At 40.3% G+C, this 22,348-nt stretch overlaps 1 protein-coding gene across 2 annotated transcripts in view; it reads right to left on the bottom strand.

The window, feature by feature from the left end:
- Positions 1-603: 603 nt before the first annotated feature.
- LOC117585158 (dendritic arbor reduction protein 1) overlaps positions 604-22,348 on the bottom strand; it is a 45,534-nt gene continuing 23,789 nt past the window's right edge. The window contains exons 3-5 of one of the 2 annotated variants that reach the window (XM_034274494.1): positions 6,729-7,463; positions 3,323-3,463; positions 604-2,758 (exon numbers count right to left, since the gene is read on the bottom strand). In XM_034274494.1, coding sequence (XP_034130385.1) covers positions 1,353-2,758; positions 3,323-3,463; positions 6,729-7,463 — 2,282 coding nt within the window. In that variant the 3' untranslated portion in view covers positions 604-1,352. Of the gene's footprint in view, positions 3,464-6,728; positions 7,464-22,348 lie in introns of both variants that reach the window. The other variant, XM_034274491.1, reaches the window with a different exon arrangement.

Raw genomic sequence — 22,348 nt, 5'->3', positions numbered from 1 at the left:
AACCTTTTCAACAAAAGAGTGCAAAAAAAACTCAAAAAAGTAATTGTTTTTTAAAAAATTGTTATATATTTTTCAAAAGTAAGAGTAAAACTAATCGTATATAAAAATTAATTGAACTTATGATACAAAAGTTTAACAACTAATAAGAAATTGTTTTCTACAGTAGATTGAACATTTATAAATAAAGAAATAATAATAAAATTAAATAAAATATTCACTTTTGAATTTGTTTTTTATTGATTTCGAATCATTTTTAAGGAAGTACACTGGGCGACATTATGTCAAAATTTCATTTGTTCAACAATGTTCGATTCTATTTTTAAATTTCTTTAACTTTATAATGCTTAGAGGGAACAAAATGATATGCTAAGATTTGTGTTTTTTGTTTTAGTTATTTGTTTGTGTGTTAAAACCTAAATCTAAACCTTTAAGACAATAAGTTAATCATTATAATAGATATATATTTATTTATAATTATGTATAAAATGCAATAAATTAGTGTTTGTGTTAGCATTTTTTAAAAATGAACATTAGCTAAAGGCAAAAGGCGAAACGATTATAATTTTTAAAATTATTTTGTGTAGGTTTGTTTGTGTGTGTTTTTTTTTAGTTATGTAAAGAAATTAAAATTAATAATTATTACACATGAGATCACAGTATTAGAGACATAAGTTAAATATTTTCCAATTTTTTTTCATCATATTTTTGTTTGTATTATTTTTTTATGTTCATTCAATCATTCGATTATTTTCGATAGGCTATTGATCACTTTTGAATCATCCATTTATCGAATAAATAATGTCCGATCACTTTAGATTCCATATCGAAAAAGCTTTTTCGTTCACCATTTTATGTAATTTCGATAACTAGATCATTTATCGATCACTTTGAACAGCATTTTCACTTCATTTAGGTTTTTTTGTATGATTAGTAACTGTTTTTTCCATTGATGTGTGATATATATTATCTATCGTAAGTTTTATCGTATGTATAACTGTAGCATATGGTTTTTTTCTTTAAGATTTAATGTCTTGAAAATTGATTTCTCCGTCTAACACAACCCCTGGATTACAACTACAACTAGATAAGATTATTCAGCATCAGCGATTGATTGATCAGATCTCAGTGGATGCGTCATCCTTGTAGTACTCATGATTGGCCCACAGATGATTGAATTTTAAGGGACTCGCGAGTGGCGATAGGGTGCCATAATCGGATGTCAACTCAAATGGGAATCCACTCTCATCGATGGCCAATGATAGATCGAACTTGGGCTGCTGCAGGGATTGTAGATTCCCCGCAGTTGCAGTCAATGGCTTGGGATCAATGGATGATGCTGAATTTTCTAGACTCTACATGCTCGCACTTGAGGTTACAATCGCCAGATCGGCGGCATGCAACAAATGATGATGCGGATGCTGATACTGCTGCTGGTGGAGATGTTGCTGCTGTTGCAACTGCTGCTGCTGTTGCTGCTGCAGCTGTGATTGTTGCTGCTGTTGCGATTGTTGCTGCTGCTGCTGCTGCTGTGACTGCTGTGATTCGCCACGTGATTTGGACTCCTTCTTGATGCGCTGCTTGAGATGGACCTTGGCGTGACGCTTCTTCTCATCGGAACGGGCAAACTTTCTGCCACAAATGTCGCAGCTGAATGGCTTCTCCCCCGTGTGGGTCCGTATGTGGGTGGTGAGGTGATCGCTGCGACTGAAGCTCCTCATGCAGATGCGGCACTGGAAGGGCTTCTGTCCCGTATGGATGCGTATGTGGCGGGTGAGCTCGTCCGAGCGCGAAAACCTTCGGTCGCAGTTCTCCACGGGACAGGCATAGGGACGCTCATGGACGGGCGTCTTGCTGGGCCGATTCGGATACTTGCGCGGCTTGACGGGCACCAGTTTTAGCGGCACTGTGCTCTGTTGATAGACTTGCGACAGTATCTCATGTCCCTTGCTGGTGGAGGGACTATATTCTGCCAGTTGCACGGCAGCAGCCGCTGCAGCGGCGGCCGCGGCAGCTGCTGCTGCTGATGAACCACCAGAGGCTGCAGAGTAGCCCGTTCCATTGGAATTTGGCTGCATATCCGGATAGGTCTCCTGTTTGGGAATGAGCACGCCCAGAGCGGCATTGCTGGAGCTGGCCGAGGATGTGGGTCCCGGAAGGACAAGATTCTGTTGCTGTTGGACCTGCTGCACTTGCTGCACCTGTTGCTGCTGTGGGGCATAGTCCGCCGGAGAGTCCAGCCATTGATATTTAGGCGCGGAGACACTCGAGAGTTGGGAGCGAACGGCATACTGCTGCTGCTGCTGTTGCAGCTGGTCGTGGCTGCTCTGGAGCTCTGCCAGGCTGGCAAATCCCGCCGTGGACACAGAGGGACCAGCATAGGTCGGAGGCGGTTGCTTCAACAGCAAAGGAGTGCAATCCATGGATAATCCCAGGAGTTCGGCATGCTGTGCGGCTGCTGCTGCGGTGGCTGCACGTCCATCATCGTATGGCGAAGGTGTGGCACCAGCGGATTGTTGCTGCTGGTTCTGTTGCTGCAGCTGCTGTTGTTGCTGTTGCATGGTGGCATAATGTGCGAACATTGGTGGCTGGAAGAGCGACTTGTCCGGGGAGGGCAGGCCCCAACTGTTGCCCAAACTATTGGATGGTGGCGACATCTGTCCGGGCAGGACACTCAACTGGGGGGAGGGAAGTTGTTGTTGCTGCTGTTGCTGCTGCTGTTGGGCAGCTGCGGCTGCTGCTGCAGCATTCATGGCGTTTCCTGTTGTGGTGAAAATGCCGCGATATGAGATTTTGCCACTTTGTTGTTGTTGTACTTGTTGTTGAAAGTGTTGGTGTTGTTGGAGTTGCTGTTGTTGTTGTTGGTGATGCAGTTGTTGTTGATTTTGATGTTGGTGTTGCTGTTGAAGTTGTTGTTGCGTTTGTTGGTGTTGCTGTTGAGTTTGTTGCTGTTGTTGTTGTTGCTGCTGTTGCAGATGACTATTGTGATGGTGATGATGATGGTGGTGGTGATGATGATGTGGCAATTGTTGTTGTTGATTTTGTTGGTGTAATATTTGGTGTTGTTGGAATTGATGTTGCTGATGCTGCGGCGGGGAGCTGTTGTGTTGTGGCTGTTGTTGTTGTTGTTGGTGAGAGTTGTTGTTGCTATGTTGCAGCTGATGTTGTTGTTGGTGTTGTTGAGTGTTTACAGGCGAACCAACGCTCTCTGTTGTAGTGTGACTGTTGTTGTTTTCGCTACTTGTTGTCTGTTTTGTTGTTGTTGTAGTTGTTGCGGATGATGTGTTGTTGTTGTGTTGTGGGTACATATTACAACTATTATTACTTGATTCTTCCTTAACGATCGTCAATGCTGGCGGCGTGCTACGCTCTTCCTTCAACGGACTACAAACGGATGATAAAACGGGGCTCCCCACCGATACAGCCACTTGTGGTTCCAGCGAGAGATCCTCCGATGCAATAGAGCCTAAAATAAATAGAAAATATAATTTTGTAATTAGTTGTCGGTTATTTTTGTTAGTAGAAAAATTTAATGAAATGCTGGGCTAACATTTTTGCAGCTGCCCTACAAATCTTTGAGTTATATTTTCAAGAAAATCGCTTCTTTGACAATCTTTTTGGGTGGATGGATTGGCTACTCCTCTTACCATTACCCCTGCCCCGTTCCTGCCACTGTTTTTGCTGCTGCTGTTGGGTTGCATGGGTGCGATATCAATCACAGTTCGCTTGAATGGCAATGGCATTGGCATTGGCTTTGCATTGGGGGGGGCTACTGGAATACCCGGGGAATACTTGCAGCTGGGCTGCGCTTTGATTTCGCGGAAATCGAACAACACGGGAGGTCGGCATCATCGCTCATCGTGCAGCAGCAGCAGCAGCAGCCACTTGGCCACAAGAAGAAGCCAAAGAGAGAGACACAGAAAATGTTGCACTTGGGGCAAGGCAAAAGTGTCGGTCGAGAAGACTAATTACGCGGCTGCCCAGCAGAGTATCGTTTTTTTTTTCTTCTTCTGTTTTTGTTCAGCTGGAAGTCTGTTTTTTTTTTTCCTGCTTCACGATTCTTGTCATTAATGCCGCCTGTGGACTGTGTGGCTTTAGCCTGGATATTGATTGAGTTGCAGTGCGCAGTGCGCCTAATGTGCAGCGACATCAATCTGGTTGGAGTCAAAGGGAACAGAGGGGCATGAGGCATGTGGCTTGGGGGCACTGTATGTGCGCTTGAATTCACAGAATTTTTAGCGATAGCAAATTCTATTGTTCTTAGGACTAGTACAATATATATTGCAAGCCTCATTAATGCTGTCAGAGCAAATTATTATTGTCCCGCCAAAAAGAAGAAAGAAAGATTTCTGGAGCCAGACTTTCCCCCACATCTCTCTCTCACTCTGCCTTTAGCTGCCACATATCTCTACAGAGAGAAATAAATCTATACATCTCTGTTCGACACATGACTAACTAATGCCCCTCTTCTGTTTTAAGTCCAAATCTCTTTGCCAATTTTGGCGATTAAAAGCCGCTCTGTCATTGTCATGCAAATTGTTTTAATGGATTTTCATTTGAAAATTCAACCATGTCTATGATTTCTGTGCTTTTGTGACTCTTACTGTATCTTTTTTTTGTGTGTTTATTTGTTTCTTTATTTTTCGATTTGGCTCTGGTCAGCGATTTTTTTGTGCGTGGGTTTATTTTTGGCGGGGGGAATAGAATTTATGAGTGACATTTTTTTGGCTTCTGTCTTTAAAACTTATTTTATTTGGAAAACACAAGAAAGATATATGAGATTTTATGCATTTTCAATTGATGCAAGAAAATCTGTATGAAAAAATGTGTCTTAAAAGTAAATTTGTGTCGAAAAAATGTTTCTGTGCAGAAAATAATTCTACAAAAATGCCGCATCGAAGTAAATCTAACAAGAAAAATGTTTCCTTGAAGGTAATCTGTCTAGAAAAGAAAATCTGACATAAAAAAAATGTATCTGCAGAGTAAATCTGTCTAGCAAAGAATGTATCTTCAGCAGACACAACCAAGGAAAGAAAGAACAATTAAACCCAATTGTTTTTGATAGCAGCAGCAAATCTAGTATACTTTATTTGCTTTGCCTTAATTCAATTAGAAATGCAGCGACATATGTCTCTGGAAAGATATATATGTACATATAGTCGCATGTGTGGCGATATCCCGCGTATCTTGAGTCGTTCGCCGAGTGAGAAAATTGCTCTCGAAACATTGACACTGAACGGAAATGTTTAATACATGCGCTGCTATTGTTGCTATTGCCGTTCTTAGTTGTTGTTGTTCTAGAGATTAATTAAAAATTGTTGTTCCTATTATTATGCAGTCCCATCTATAAGAAATATCTGAGCGATGAGAATGGCAGTAACAACAAAAATGCAATAAAAAGTGAAAAAAAATTAGATAAAATATAAAATGAAAAAGAGAAAGGAATTAGCTACTTTTTAGCAGGGAATGTATTTGTTTAATACACTAAAAAATATGGAGATATATGGAAAAAAGGTTATTAAAGGTTGCTCCAACTACGATTATTTTGAATTTTTATATACATTTCTTCGCCCTTGCAAACATCTTCTCAAATCTATAATATCCGTAATAAATCGGAAAGGGTATCTAAAGATATTTGTGTTATAAATTTTCCATAGTCTGTATAGAGATATAGCCATTTGGAATGTCAACATTTTTATTAATTTATATTTATGGCAGCGTAATCAAAATGGAAAGAAACGATGTATAAGACTCTTGGAGACTGGAGACCTCTTAACATGCCCCATAATTTAATAATAACAACAAAATTATTAACACACAAAAAACGCAAAGTCTAAAGCAAAAAAATGAACAAATAAATAAATCAAATAAATGAGAAAAAGTACGAACAACAAATATTTCGAAAATTGGTACTTGACTGAAATTTTGAAATGTTTGCTTTAGATTTTGAACTTGTTTTGGCGGGGCGAGGAAATTCAAGGGGAAGGAAGGGAAAAGCTAAGAGAAAGAGAGAGAAGTGTGGAGATATGTTTTGGAGAGCCAAAAGATATGACAATTTTATTTTGTTTTTTTTTGCATACTTCCATTTGAGGCTGATTTATGTTCAGACTTAAGACTGACAACGGATTAGTTGTGGACTCTAGACTCCCAACTGCACTGCAACTGCAACTGGCTTTGCCAGTGCCACATGTGGCAACAGCTGCTGCTGCAGCAGCATCCATTAGCAGGCAGATAAAGAAACGAACTTCAAGTCGAAACAAAAAGAGAGTTTCACCCAAACAGCAGCAGCAGCAGCAGCAGCAGCAGCAGCAGCAGGAAGGTCTATAAATGTTTTCGAGGGTTTTTTTCCTAGAAGATTTATGCCTACAGATTATGCTATATATATAGGAGGCTATACGTAATATCTGTTTATCATACTTTATAGGTGAAAGTTAAGCTAAACAGGAGGAATTTTTCAACTATTGAATCCGTGGGAATACAAGTAGTTTGAGTGGCTTTAAATTAAGCTAAAGTTTAGTCTTTAGTTAGTTGAATTCCTAGACATTTTTTAGGTGGAAAGGCCAGCGCAAAACGGTCTTCTTCGCCAGAAATTGGGCAAAATAAAAAGTTTTACAAGGGTTCCCTGGCTGTTGAATAACTAAGAAAATTACGTTTTCCATCTCTAAGGTTTCCTCAAAACCAAGTCTAAAATTCTCTACATAGCCAAGCTTATTAGTTGCATTAACACTTACCAGTTATTGGAGGTGGCTCCACGACTGTGGATGGCCCAAAGAACGAGGGTATATCGCTGGATGTGGTCACTGGGGTGTTAAGATCTCCGGGCAGTGCCTCGATCAGATGCTTATGCCCCTCCGTATGCTCGGTGGAATCTGTGACAGGACTGCCGCCGTGTTGGCTCGTATTCAGGAGACTCAGATGCGAGGCCGAGTTGCGTCCACTGCTGGCTGTGGCACTGGGTTGCACGGCCACGTTGCTGGGACTGCCGCCCTGTGTGGGTGTGGCTGTTTGATTGCGAGCCCGTAGCACGGAATTACTGGGACTGCTGTTGTTGTTGTTCTGTGAATGATGATGCTGTTGTTGCTGCTGCTGTTGATGCTGCTGCTGCTGATGTTGATGATGATGATGATGATGGGCAGCTGCAGCTGCAGCAGCCGCCGCCGATGCTGTGGTATAATGCTGCAACAGCGATGAGGACGATGATGATGATGTGGATGCTGCAGTCGAACTCTGTCCAAATTGTGCAGGACTCAGATATGAGGCAGCTGCAGTGGTGGTGGCACCACCCGATGGACTGCTACTCTGGGCGGCGGTGCTCGTCTTGAAGAGGCACGTGTCAAAGCTCAAGACATTAAAATGGGCCGCAGCGGCCGATTCGGTAAGCAGGAATGCGTGATGGGTTGGCGCCACCAGGGTTTCAAGCCCTTCCATGATCATGGCCGCTGATGGAGTTCCAGGGGCTACGCCGCCTGCAAAAATAGAGATAAAAGGAAAGCCATTAGTTGTGGTGTAATCATAATGTGTATTGGTTTTTCTTTCAATTGATTTGCCATGACAGCTGTTCAATTACATAAGCAGCCATAAAGAAGCGATCGACAGAGTCGCGGAGAGAATGTGTCACGGAGACTCGTCTCCAGACATTATTTAACAATTAGTCTTGAAAAAACTGTCACCCACGGTCCAAAAAACAATTAAATTAAAATCGATTAAGCACTTGTGCCCCTGCCTGAGAAGTAGAACAGTTGTAGCTTTCCCACACACATAGAGACACGGGCGCCTCCGCCTCTCTCTCGGGGCAAAAGTGGGTCGTCATCTATGGGTCACATTCGCTGCGTATCTGACTTTATGCAATATCTCCCACCCCCACTCCAGCTTATGCAAGAGTCTGCGTCTTCACCAAAAACTCCAACTTAATTAGAGAGGCCGATCATTTTTTTCTTATAAAAATATCTACATAAACTTTGCTTATAATTGTTGTATCTTATGGATGTTTATCACAGATAAACTAACCATAAAAAATAGCAATTGGTGAGATCTCTGTGCGATCCAACGAGTTTCTCTATATAGAGATCTCTGCCTATGGATCAACTCCTACCACAAGAGATTGTGGCGTCATCGCTTCATCGCTCCATCGGCTTCATGCCGCTCGAGTGTTGTTTGGCGAAGGCAAAAGGCGAAGGCTTGACCGCGTTGATTTGCATTACAAGTGCACTTGTGTTGACAGGCAGCTATGCGCCAAAATAACTACCGTGCCACAGCGTATCCGACAGATGTACAAAAAACAACAAGACGATGCAAGAGCAGAAAACCACACGACCAGGGAGTTACCCTTTGCCAGCAATTGGCAGGCCAAACAACAGAGGAGTGCTGCTGCAATACGCGCGAGATACATAATCAAATTCAATGGTCCAGCTCTTGTGCTGCCATCAAATCCCTTTGACTGTACATCTACAGGGTATGTGGCATCCTCTAAAGCTTTTGGCACTTTTGCTTTTTTTTTATTTACATTTTGATTTCACGCATAATTTCCATGGCAGAGGAGTGCACTCGAGACACACAGCGGGCAGAGCGAGTGAAATTACATTCAAAAAACAACAACAAAAAGCAAAAGCGAGAGACACAGATTCAAGCTACATAACCCACAAGGCAGATACACACAGCTACAGATACTCGTACACCGTAGATACATTTGTGTTAAGCCCAGCGCGTGCTGTGCCCCGTTGTCTGTCTATCATCCCCGCCTGCTGCCCGTCTCCCTGCCCATCTTTTGTGTGCCTCTCGAGTTCATTCATAAAATTATGCGCTGGAGTCAATAATTTTTACAGTCGATCAAAGATTTGTATCTGTGAATGCCTCTGCCACATGAATCATCTGCATCCATCCAGCAACAACCACAGCAACAAAAAACCTCGGAAACCTCTGACAAAAAACGAGGGAGACACACTGAAACTGGTTGAGCGATTCTCTGTACTCTTCCATCTACATCTCCACTTCTCCTGCTGGTTTCTGGGTTTTTCTTCTGATTCTGTCGCTGGTCCGCTGGTCGTGGTCTTGATCTTTGTCTTGGTCGAAACTCTCTGAACCTCTGGGCCGCTTAATAACTTGGCTAACAATTGACACTCCCTTAAATGAAATGAACAGAAACAACAAAAATATACATATAACCCAAAAGCTGTGTAGATGTAGATGCCACAGTGGCAATTGGCTATAGGGGACAAGGGAGTTTGGGATTTGGAGTGCAGTTTGGAGGGAAATGTCCGCAGCAAGAAGAGGTTTCTATGATAGAAGGATGTTTTCTTGGTATATTTTATGACAGAATTGTTCCTTCTTCTGCTTGAACTTTGGATCTTTTTCATTAAGAATCTGCATCTCTTATGGAACATTCCACCATTCATATCTAACTCCCAGCGAACTACAACTCTTTGCGATCTTTGCCGCCGCTGATCATTATGTTTTATGTTCCGGATCTTGCTCTCGAATCTAGCTGCCGCTTTCCCCTATAGCCACTTGCCACTGTCTCAATCTGAATCCGTCTCTACGTTTATGTATATTGTATATTGTAAATCTTGTGTGGTGTGCCTCTGCCTACGTTCGCTAGAGCCCCGCTCTGTCGTGTCTTTTCTTTTACTCTGCATATTTTTGCATAGCATTTTTCTTTATTTTTGTGTAGTATAACGTCAAGATCTTTTGCCCATGAATGAATATTGGCAGCGACACACGAGAGGGAACAAGATATAGATGGATGTGTGGATACATTTAACGGCTGCGTTGAGGAAGAAGTAAAAAAAAAAAACACACACACAGAACCTCAACAAGGAGAAAAAATTGTTATATTGATATTATTTTAATTAAGTTTCTGCGGAACCGGTTGGCACGGACGGCCAGACTCTTGTGGCCAGAAATATATCTTGGGGTTCTATGGTACGAAGTGGGTCCGGTGTTGAGAGTGTTAACATTTCGATAGATGGGGCGCCAATTTGTTTGCTTTGGCAAATGAGAGAGGAGGTAGGAGATCTGCGGAGAGGAAAAGCAAATCACAGCGAAGGGGCAGCAGCTAGCTGTGAGGCCACAAGCAGCTCTTTGACCCAGAGATCTCCTCTTACCAAAACTGAAAAGCTGCTGTTGTGTTTTCGTTGGAGGATTAAAGACGCGTCGCGACCTTTGGCTACTTAACGGCTCCAAAAATAAACTACAGACATTTTTTTTCACCGTCGCTGTTGTTAGCTTATGCAATGGCCATATGGCCATATTTGGTGGATTTCTGGCAACCTTGAGAACACTTTAACTAAATAATAAAATAATAAAAAATTACACAAAAAAAAGTAAAGAAAAAAAAAGAAATTTGAGAAACTTTGAGCGAGAAGATCATTAGTCAAATTGTGTGTGTGTTGTGGAGTAAAAGTATCTTGCAGATACATAGATAGAAAACATGCAAGTTGCATGCGACACGAAAAAAATAATACGATGATGGAATGGAGCCAAGGAGCAGGCCGAGGAGAAGTTGAGGAGGCGGTAACAAAGTCCATCATTCACACAGCGGGATAGCCCCTCATGCATCTGCCCCAGCTCCTACCGAGAGTCCAACAAGTTAACATGGACAACAACAACAACAACAACAACAACAAGATGAAAATGTATCTTTTGCATGCGTAACACTTTGTCACACTTTTCATGCCAACAACAAAAACAGCTCTGGTTTGGCAGCGGCAGCGGCGGCGGCGGCGACTACGGGTTCGGGTTCGTCGCTTGTTGCTGTTTTCCTCATGAGAACAATTAATGAAAATAAACAGCCGCAGGCACCAGACACGAAAAATGGAAGGAGACAGAGCACCGAAGCGGTAGATACACTGAAAGTCAAGGGAAACTCTTGGAATATATAAAAGTTAGTGAATTTCCAATGGTTCATGGAGATCACATGGAATTTCCTAAGAAAAATCAAAGTTTTCAGCACAAAATAAAGTTTTTAAGTGATGTTTGTTTAGTTGTTCCTATAAAAGTGTCATAATATCTTGGCTATTCAAATATCTATGCTTTATGGAGTATTTTTTTGAGCATTAGAAAAAGTTATCTTTGCCGAATTAGCTTTAAAACTGATTCACTCCTCTGCTAAAGCAATTCTACCCTCAAAACCGCACTCAAAATCGCACTACCTTGCCCTTAAAGAGTATTCCATGAGGGATTCCATGTATATTTTTATAAAATTATTTCGCTTGGTTGTTGAAAATCCTTTTTAGTGGGCACTTAAATACAACATTTTCCTCTGTTTGACTTGGCAGCCGAAACTCCCGACGGCCCGAAGCTTAAAGCCTGGCCACTTAGTTGCGTTAGAGAACGGAGCGGGTGGGGGTATATTCATTTGGTAGGAAGGGGCTGTGTTGGCGGCAGCCCTGGCTGTGGTATGGGGATGTCAAAGTGCCATTTGGCACAAACTGCGGCGGCGGCATCAGCAGCAAGTGTTAAATGAACTTTGGGTGCCCCGACACACTCTGATGTGTCGGCACTTTTTGTTTTCATCTCATAATTATTTTGTTAAATATTGCGGTAAAAGTCTAACGTCAAAAATTGTGAGAAAAATGATTTCTTCCTTTATCGGTGGGTTATGGGTTTTCGGGCAGAGGCGGCATGTAAATCATTTTGCTAATTGTTTTTCCATTTTCCAAACAGCAGAAGGAGTCGGAAATCCATTAGTTGCTTGAGCGGCAAAAAGCCGAATCAAACGGGAGGGGCGAACAAATATAAAAGATGCAGTTGTAAAAGATACAAATGTGAATACGCGCCACGGAACGCTGCATTATTTGCCATTAAATTGTAAAAGCAGCTGAAATGAGCGGCCAGAGATATGCTCTGTCTTTAATTGAGCGCCAAGTGTAGGACAATAATTTAATTACAAAAATTCTGCAATAGATATACACAGAGCACTGCACTTAGATACAATGTTGCAGGCCATAAAGCTGTCTGTCGTCTGTTGTTTGTTGCCTCTTCAGGTGCACTCTCTGCTATAACGCGCAGATATTTTTATTATGCGTTAAATGAATTTTTATATCTTTCAACCACAAAAATCTAAGCGAGAAATAAAAACAAAATTGGATTTACGAAATACCAGAAGTGAGTAAGAAAGAGCTGAGGATTGGATAGCTTTGGCGGCTAAAAGGCTGTACAAAACATCATAAGAAATATATTTGAAAAAGTTTGTAAATATTATTTTCAAAAGGAAAATGTAACTGGCAATATTAATGGAAATGCTCCAGATATATTTAAGTTTGAAAATTGTAGTTTTAGCAAACTTTCTATAGTCACAGATAAATTAATTTAAATGCTTCCACTCTTTGGGCCAATAAAACATTCAAACTCAAATATATTTGTTTTCAAAGCACTTTTCACGCAACAATTTTCGCAGCGAAAAATAATAAATGAATCTCCAAAATGTTCCCTCTTAAAAAAATCATTCCACCAAAAACGATTCCATTCTGCATTTTTTTCCCTCTATAGCAAACATCATTCATACACATATTATTCCAATCAGATACATAAACGAAACATAAAATGTTCCCATAAAACACACAAACATTTTCGCTCGCAAATCACAGTCGAAATTTATGTTGCCTTCCAAATTCTATAAATTTAAATTTGTTGCCTCATAACTCAGTGAAAAATCACAAAGGAAAAGCCCAAACTTGACACACGACACGAAAATATTGTTCCACCAAAAGATGTACACTTGAAGAAATGGATGTTGAAAACCCACCTGGATCGCAATGGCACTTGCTGAAGAATTCAAAGGGTTTTTATTTGCCTTTGGCTTTTGCGCTTCTTGCCCTCTTGACAAGCGGCTTTCCTACAGCTTTTCTTGTTGTTGCTTTTCTTTTATTTGGTTGGCTTTTGTGTTGTTCACGTTTGCCAAAAAGGTTCTCTCTAGGCTCTCACACGACACACGAGGAGGCGGCCAAGAAATCAATAAAATATTTCACGTCTAAACATATTTTCATTCATGGAAATTATCCTTTCACTTTTACTTTTTATACCGACAATTTTCTCTCTCTTTTGTGAGGGGGAGACACACTTTATTTTCATTCACTGCACAATGATTTTTATTATTTATTTGGTTTTTATTTGTGGCTTTATCTTCTGATTTTTTAGATATTATTTTCCGTTGGAGTTTTCTTGATGTTTGGAAATTTCTGTGGGCTTTGCTGTAGCTTTTATGCTTTTTGCTGCTTTGTTTTTTTTTTTGGTATTCCCAACCGTCGCGTTTGCTTGTTCGAACACAACTGAGGCACGAGATGAGCCCTCTTTCGGTTTTTATGAATGAAAAACTCAACAAACAACGTACGTGTATGGTGCCCCTACTCGCGGCCAGCGGCAGCGGCACGCGCCCCACTAAATAAAATCGAATTCGAAACAAGAGAGAAAGAGAGCCCGCAGCAGCAGCAGCTGTGGTGGGGAAACCGCTCGACCGACGTCACTGTAATACATATACACAATGTGGAGCTCCCGTATAGCCGGCCGGTTTTCGGTGCGGATCCAATCGTAGGTCTGGTTGCCTCCCTTTTGTTGCAGCCATTTTTCATTGCGCAGGCGCAGAACAGCCAATCAACAGTTTGCCAGGCCCGCTCCGGCTCTCTCCCTCTCTCTCGCACTCTCTTTTGTGCTTGCTCTCTCTCACAGAAATCTGTGAGTGGGGAACATCGTGGTGAATTTTCGAATTCGAAAAACCAGCACTGGCTTGCGCGCTCCCTCTCTTTGTATCCATCTCTCTCTTTCGCTTGGTTTTTGAGGTAAAAATAAAACAACAGGTACCCCCCTAAACACACACACAAACACACACAGAAAGAGAGCAGAGTGTGTGTATTTTTTGGCGGCTGGCAAATGTTATGATTTCCCAAAATACGTCATCAGTGCGCGGCCCATTAGAAATGGCAGCAATTTCTGCATCGACGTAAACACCCAAAAAACTAAACAAAATATGTGAGAAATCTATTGGCGAATTGTGTTTTTGCATGGCAGACAGAGGCCACGGATATTTAAACAATTGTGATTCACTTGACCATTTATGGACAGCCTTTTTGTAGGGAGCAGCAGCAGCCTGTCTAGAGGTCTACAGGTCTACAGGTCGATATATAAATACGCAAATCCGGGGAATAGTTTTTGGCGCACACACGAGCGGTCGGGTTAGGGTAGGGTAGGATTGGTTTCGGGCAAATGTTGACCCACACTGACACTCGAGAACTCCTTGATGTGTGAAGGAGACATTTGTTTAGGAAAGTCCCTGCTAATTGAGTGGCCTTGGTGTTAGTTTTGTTTAACTTTCAGTTCAAGGGTTGTCTAGGGTAGCCCCTTTATTGGGGCTAATTGTAGTCTAATTCTGCTAATTGAGTAGCCTTGGGATGCTTTGCACAGCTTTATGTTATTTGAGGTATTTTGTGGTTCATTTGCTGATGATTTTGGAGATAAATTAAGGGATTTACGGCGTATTGCATACAGTTTTCATGGATTTATATAGTTTGGAGTACATTTGAGTTCATTTTTTGGGATTTTTGGGATTTGTTTTCCAGATGAGCTTAAATTTGTGTTGAGTTTTTGAGTTAAATGTCTCTTAAAAAAAGTTAAGAAATATTCAAATTGTATTTCCGCTTGACATGTTTTTTGCATACTAACAAAATCTTGGAACTTGAGGGGTCAAGAGTTGTGTGATTCAGTCAATGTTCCGCTAAATGAGTTTCGTGGGAATTTATTCTACAAAATTCACACAAGAATGAAACATTTACGAGCAGGTTGACTGAAGAAAAGGGTCTTAAAGGGTCTTGAATATTATTCATTGTTGTGGTTCATTTAGTTTTAAATTTATTGATTTTTCTACTTCCCAAACCTGTTTATTTCTACCAAAATTATGTTATGCAATGGGAACATATTTTGATGGTTTGTATTTAAGTCTCCCTTAAAAAATTGTATTATCTTAGCCGATTTCTATATGCTTTAGACCCATTAATATTAAAATAATAGCTCTTTAAATATATGTAAGTTGCTGCCCCATATAAGCAAAATTTTAATTTTAACAAATTGTAATGCTGTCTTGGGCCATAATCCTTTAATATTTTCTTACACTACGCTTACTCGTAAAGATCAGTCAAATCTTTTTAACAACCTGCAGCTTTTGCCTTGCCTCTTTTATGATCTTCTTTGTGGATCATTATATTTCGCACTCATAATTTACTGTACCGAAAATATGCTTTTAAATGAACCAAAATATGTCTTCCTTGTGTGTTGCAACCGCATTTTCATTTGTCTAACTGCCAATTTTTCAACCAAAAACTGCATTTTGACAGCATTTCAGTGGCGAGTATATTCCGGATTCTTTGGAATTTCGACTTCATATGTTTATAATTCGGGCGCACAGACAGGCCGACCAGACAGACAGACAGACAGTAGTTGTTCTGGTCATGAGGTTAAGGACAAGGTTGCACACGCGAATCGTGCATTCCGCATTGTATCTTACAGATAAACAAACGAAAAATGTGTGAAAATCAAGTCAGAAATAAAGGAAACTGAAGGGGTGTATGCCATTTGGGGCAAGAGGCATGCGGCACGCGTAGTTCATCGGTCAGATGATCGCCACACCGGCTACGGACACAAAGATACATAACCCAGACACAGTTTTTGGGGTGAGCAGCAGCAGCAACAGCAAGAGCAGCAGCACACGCCATGACCTAAAAATAAACACCTGGGAAACGTTTTCTCTGACAACGTCAGAGATAGCCAGAAGATACCTCCGCCACAGATACAGATACAGCTACAGCCAAAAAATAGAACTTTGCCTCATTTTCGTGAAAGTTTAAGCCAAACAAAAAAGGAAAAGAATCAACGTTAATATATTTATTTTTAGCCCTCACATGATGCCAAAATATACTCGATAATGAGTCGAATACCAAGGGCTTAAGGTGCGACCAAGAGAGAGAGAGAGAGAGAGGGAAAGCCACCTGTAGACGACCCAAGGAAAAAAAGGAAAACTCATTACCCTATTAATAGCCACATTCGCGTAACGATTTTCATCAACGATTCTGTTCTGTTCTTTTCTGTTGTGGTGTTGTGATGTGTGAGAGAGAGAGGAGAGCCGGTTGATGTTTGAGGTTTGAGGTGGCCCAGCCCCTGACGAAACACCCACGAAAATAGTTGAAAACAATTTTATAAATACATTTTTGTAGCCAATATATAAATCATTGGCTCTGACTGGCTGCCTGCCTGCCTGCCTGCTTGATTGCTGTTTTCAGCCAAAGATGGACATGAATGGGGGATTGGATTGAAACGCGTCGATTGAGGGTGGACTTAACATCCACAGGTGATGACTGGTAGCTGTCTCTGATTGATGCTGTAACTGCACCTTTTTCCTCAATTTGGTGGCAGCACACCCAAAAGGCAGGGCATTCAATCTGCTGCTGCTTTTTGTTGCATTTGCAAATTAATGCAAGAAAAAAAGAAGGTTTTATGGTGGCATAAAATAGAGATTTATTGGGAATTTGTGTGCACTGTCTTGCTTTTCTTGCCTAACAAAACCAACCAAAAATCCAGCAAAAATCTAAATCTAAATCCTAATTTTCTCCTACTTTGTTCTCTTGTCTAGAGTGGCCTTAGATCTATATGAATATCCATTAATGTATTGATATCTATATCTGTCTATATGCCAATTGGATCTGCGTGTGTGCTGTAGTTTGGTGTGTGGGTTTCCTCGGGCCGTGTGTGTTGTTATCTCATTGAGAACGTTGCCAGAGTCAATGCGTGGGTCAATGGGGAGAGACCAGACCCAGACCGCAGACGACTGTTTGCCTGTTGCCTCTGTTGATGAGGCAGAGGCGTTAGATAGTCGCAAGTCGCAAGTCAGATGACACATGGCACGCGCCTAGCCACAGATACACAGATACAACATAAAACAACAACAAAAACACAAACACAACATTCGAGAGGGGCGCATCAATGCCAAACCAGAGTTCCACTCTCTCCCTCTCTCTCTCTCTGTGGCTGTGTCTCTGTCTTTTAGCCAAGGTCCGTGTCTGTTGCCATAAATGGTGAAAAGTTTTTGTGTTTTGTTAGGGCAACTTTTGAGTTACAGCCTCGGCAGGGACAGGGGCAGGGGCAGGGGCAGGGGAGATTGTGGCTCGCGTAGCGTAGGTTGTAATTAAAAGCGTATTGACTGTGGCAGCATTGCAACTTGTTTGTTTCTGTCTCTCTTGCTCTAGGTATAGCCATGGCTCTAGCTCTCACTCTTATATACTCGCATCTGTAAGATACTTTTTTAATATTGTATTGCTTTTTATGGATACACTAGGCAGAGAGGGCATTTTCGTTTGGGGATTGTGTTTGTAGGGACAGCAGAAAACGGAAAGGGCATTCATTTGATATCGCAATTCCTTTCCATTTTTCTCTTTTTTTAAATCATTTTAATTGTTTTAAATTTATATTTCCACATAAATCATGGATATGGTGATCAATATTATAACCATACCTCGTATTTATATCAAATAATTTGCCTGCAACACATTTATTATAGACAAAAAGTAGCTTAAGAGTATTCATCTCTTCTCTGCAGCTTTTATTGTGTTTCCATCTATCTTTCTATTGGCAAGACTTTGGCTTGCCTTCGGAAATACAGAAACATAGAAATTGTTTTGTTTTCAATTGCCAGCCAGTCAGCCACCAATCGTGTGGCTTTGGGGCTCCCTTTTTACCAAGTGGATTGACGATTGAAAAACACTTGACTGTCGGACTGCTGCTGCTGCTGCGCATTACGCAAGAAGCGAAAAAAACACAACTTCATTTTGTTTGTCGTCTATGGAGACGAGGTGAGAGCTATAAACCAATGGCCCCAAGTGGGCGTCCCCGCCGGGAGTTGAGGTGTGAATAAATTTATATAGACAACAAAAAATATATGTACATTCATATCTATATTTTGGAGGGGCTTTTTATATGTGCTGTGACCGTTTTGATAATGCTTAAATCTCACATCTTGTAAATTGTCAAAAAAGTTTTGAATTTTATTTACTTCCATTTCGTATTTTTTTTGTTCATAAATAAATTTTGGGAATATTTCTATAGATTTTATTTCATTTAATTTATGAGCATCATAATATGCTTTATGATCTTGGCATCTTGCCGTAAATTGTTGCAGTCAACAGCAGCATCAGTCGGGACAGAGACACAAATTAGAAATTTAAACACAAAAAATATTCCATTGGTTGGAATTAGAGCAGATGCAAAGATACAGATACAGTGGAGACACTGTGTGTACAGTGGGCGGTGGAGCTACAGTTCGTAATTCCAGGCGCCATTTTTATGAGGCAAGAAAATGAGGTGAGAATTTCATTTAATTATTTTGATTATTTTTTGTGATTTTTTTGTGTCTGTTTTTTGCTTGGTGTTTGTTTTTTTTACGAGTCTGCTGTGCAAAAAATTTAAGTAATTAGTCTAATTAAATATATTGCTACAGATTTATGATGAAATATTTCATTTGGACCGAGCGATGGGGGCAGGATTTATGGTTGTGCAAATTAAAGTCAATTGCTGCGGAGCCGAGCACCAGATGCAAAAGTCTTTGGAATCTTTTAGAGTCTAATAAATGAGGAATATTCCCATGGAATTTCGCCAAAATTGTACACATAGAAACTTGATATGTTTAAAGGGTATTTATATCATAAGATATCATATGATCTTGGCTTGAAATAAGACGTAGATGGCAAGGTTTTGTTAAGGAAATTAACTATATTAAAGTTCTTCACAGAAAGAAAGTCACAATTTGGAAAAATCCAATGGAAAAAATATTTTTAAAAAGAGTAAAATATTTATATAAATTTCAATTACATATTTTAAAATATTTCTGCTTATATTTTCGAATAATCTTCAGACTATCGCATAAATATAAAATTTAAAAAATAGTTTCAACTTTCACTGTACACTCTACAATCCATACTAATCCAGCTGCATCATCTCTCTCTCTCCCTCTGCCCATCTGTCGCAAGTATCTCAACAGTGTTTGGAAAGCCCCCCAAAATGTCTGGCAATTGTTTAGCAGCTGCCTGTCTGCCTATCTGCCTGCCCACAGCCAATCCACATCCACTGACCAAAGCGAGCGACTGGCTGGGGCTTTTGTCTAATTGCAAATTGTATGAGTTTTGGCACCAAAACAACATATGAATAAACGCATAAATAATAACTCAAATCAAATTGAAGTCCAAACGGATATGTTCCCAAATAGGAATAAGCTGCTCAGCGGTGAAAGTGGGTCATCGAAAATAGATTGCATGAATGTTTTGAATGTTTTGACTGTTGTTTTTGCTATAATTACGAGTACTCATTCGCACTCATTCGCTGATCTCCTGTTTCTAATTATAAAACGCGTGCCTCACTCACAAAAACTAAATATAAAAAGCGCTTTCCAATCGGAAATACAAAAAAAACAACAACAAAATACCCAAAACAAATTAAAAATTTGTTCATCATTTTCCGCCAAAAGACGTAGAAACAATTTTTGCACTGAGATTGACAGCAGCTGGTGTGTGTGGGGAAAATCACAGCCTAATCAGCTGTGGGAAAATCAGACCAAAATAATTGTAGAAAAGAGAGCAGCAGGAAAGGCAGAGATAAAGAGAAAGAGAGCTGCTCTCGTGTGCCGCAGAGGGAAACAAGACCTAAATTGGCCAAAGTCAGCGCAGGGGGTCCATTCTATATACACAGAGCTATCTACAAATTTAGCTTTTAGTTTGTGTATTTATACCCTGGATTTTTGTTTTGTTTCTTTGTGTAAAATTAAAAGTATGTTGAGTTTTTATTTAAGCTATGTTCTGTGGGGTTTTTTGGCCTAAAAGTGCTTGAGCTGTGGTATATTTCATTTATTTATTTCTCTTATATATTTTGGCTATTCTTTTGCATAAAAGAATTTTTGCATTTTAAATCATTAAAAGGTAAACCACAGTCTCTTATTTTTCTCCATAATTCAAAGAGGACGTCAGTAAACAATTAAAAGCCAAATCTTAATCGATCGATGGAATACAACTCACTCTCCCACCGCTCTCCTTCTCCACCTCTCTTTATCTAGCTCTCTCCTGTGCGCGCGTGAGGAATGACGTGAAAAGCGCAGCGTGAAAATAGCGCAAAATAATTACAAATATAATCATCATCATCAGCAATGTGTGTTTGTGTGTGTACGCCGTGTACTCGTGTGGTGTACACATGATTTTTCACGTCCAAGTTCATAAAATTCTGTGGCGCTTAATCAGCTTTTCCCGCTTTAGATGCTCACGTAGCCAAAGAGCATATCCCATCCCATCCCGTCGATTGTTTTCTTGTTTTGTGTCTATTTATAGGAGATTTTTCTTTATTTTTTTTTTTGCCTGTGTTAAGGTATATTTTGGGCACTACCGCAGCACTGCCCCTTTGCTCGATTGTGGCAAGCAGTTGATGACGTGCAAGATCTCAACCCAAAAATAGCCAAAACAATGATTGGCAAAACTACAAATAATTGGGTGAAATTTGCCTGAATCAAAAAATAGATTCCGTTCCATCTTTTTCTTTGGTTTTTTTTCTTTATTTTTTTGTGTCTTCTTGTTGATGGATTTGTATATTGCATTTTGTGCGACTGAGAGAACAAATTCATTGAATTCCATTTTAATGGTTTTATTTATGAGGCGTGTGAGGCATGGGGCAAGGCATGGCGAACGATTTTCATTTTCACATTTCTCATTTGGATATTTATGACGCTGTCTGTGTCTCTGCCTCACTCGGCCACAAAAAGTTAATCCCACTAAATGCCGTTGATAGTTTATATTACGATTTGTTGTCGAGCGAAGATGGAGCGATGGGTGGACTGGAATGGCAACGGGAGGTTATTATTGGAGCATTTTCTTAATTTTAGAATTGTGACAAATGCGCAATATTTGTATGCGCTGCATCTGCCTCTGCCTCTGCCTCTGCCCTCTCCCATTCTTCTTTAATTTTCATTCTACATTTTATTTTATGATTGATTATTCTTTGTTTTTTTGTTGCTTGGTTTGTAGTTTTTGGCTGTGAATAGACGACTTTAGGTGTGTGTTTCTAGGCTGTTAGGGCGGATATAGTCATTGGATTATAAGGATGATTGAGCAATTGGATGGTTTAAGAGGGGACTTTTTTTGCAGAAAGAAATAGTTTTAAAGTTGAAAGCTCTTTTGCCAACCAACAGCCATAAGTTTCTGTAAATGTTCCATATTTTGTGGTCTTTAATTCTCCTACAGATCTCCCATAGACCTCTACAAAGTAGCCTTTTTCTCTTCAATTTTTCCACACTAAATTTCCCCGCTAAAACCTTTTATACTCCACATGAATTTGCAATATTTTTTTGACATTGTTTTCCATATCAATTGCATGGACGTCACAGAGCGATGGACTCTACTGATAACCGAAAATTATGGGAACATAAAGATAAAAGATAACCCCCAAAGGCAGCGTCACAGTTTGCCTCCCGCTCTTGTGCGTCAATCAAGCATAATCTACGCCGATATTCCTCGGATATATACGAGTAGTAGGATGTCACATGGCTAAATATAGAGTCCACTAGGGAATGTCTGTCTCTCTGTCTGTGTGGATAGATATCGAACCAGAGGGAGGGATATATATCTCCCGGTTTTTTGATTAAAAGAGCGACAAACGGGGGGCCTGGCAACCGGGAAATCGGTACCAAAATGAACTAATTTCCAATATTGGAGTATGCCGAGGGCCGCCCTGCAACTAATGAGCAGATTCTTTGCTTCGAGTGAGTGTGGAAATCCATGACACACTTCCGTGTGCCACACAAAGTTGCATCATTAATTTTTCCAAGAGAAGAATTCTTCCTCCGCATCTTTTCGGGCTAATGACACGAAACTATCTCTGGGTCTGTGACAATGGGACGAAATGAAACAAATTCGTGTCGTGTTTACGCTGCCAGATTGCCATTAATTTGTATATATACTTCTATAGATATATAGATACACATTCAGACGACGAAACATTCCTGGGTTGTAGATCTTGTAATTTTTAATGTTTGCAGTCTTGTCCGAAAAAGAAACCCAAAGTGTGTCACACACGGAAAAGAAGTATTTGAAAAGTTTTTATTGATTTAGTGCCCCATTTCCCAGTGCTTTTCGCTTTTCGCTTCCCGCGTTCCGCTTTTATTTCTCTTTTTTTCTTATATTTATAGAACATTTTTCCTAATCCCATCCACCCATGATGAACCCCACAAAAATTGCAATCCTATATTTAGGAAAACAAAACTACTAGAACATCGACCTATAGATAGATTTTGTTTATTTCTTTCAATCTTTCCTCGCTCTCTCGGTTCTATCTTTTTGGATTT

This window comes from Drosophila guanche, unplaced genomic scaffold, assembly GCF_900245975.1.
Source record: "Drosophila guanche unplaced genomic scaffold, DGUA_6, whole genome shotgun sequence".
Classification (NCBI taxonomy): Eukaryota; Metazoa; Arthropoda; class Insecta; order Diptera; family Drosophilidae; genus Drosophila; species Drosophila guanche.
The sequence above is the reverse complement of the archived record's forward strand: the minus strand, read 5'-3'. Positions and strand labels throughout refer to the sequence as shown.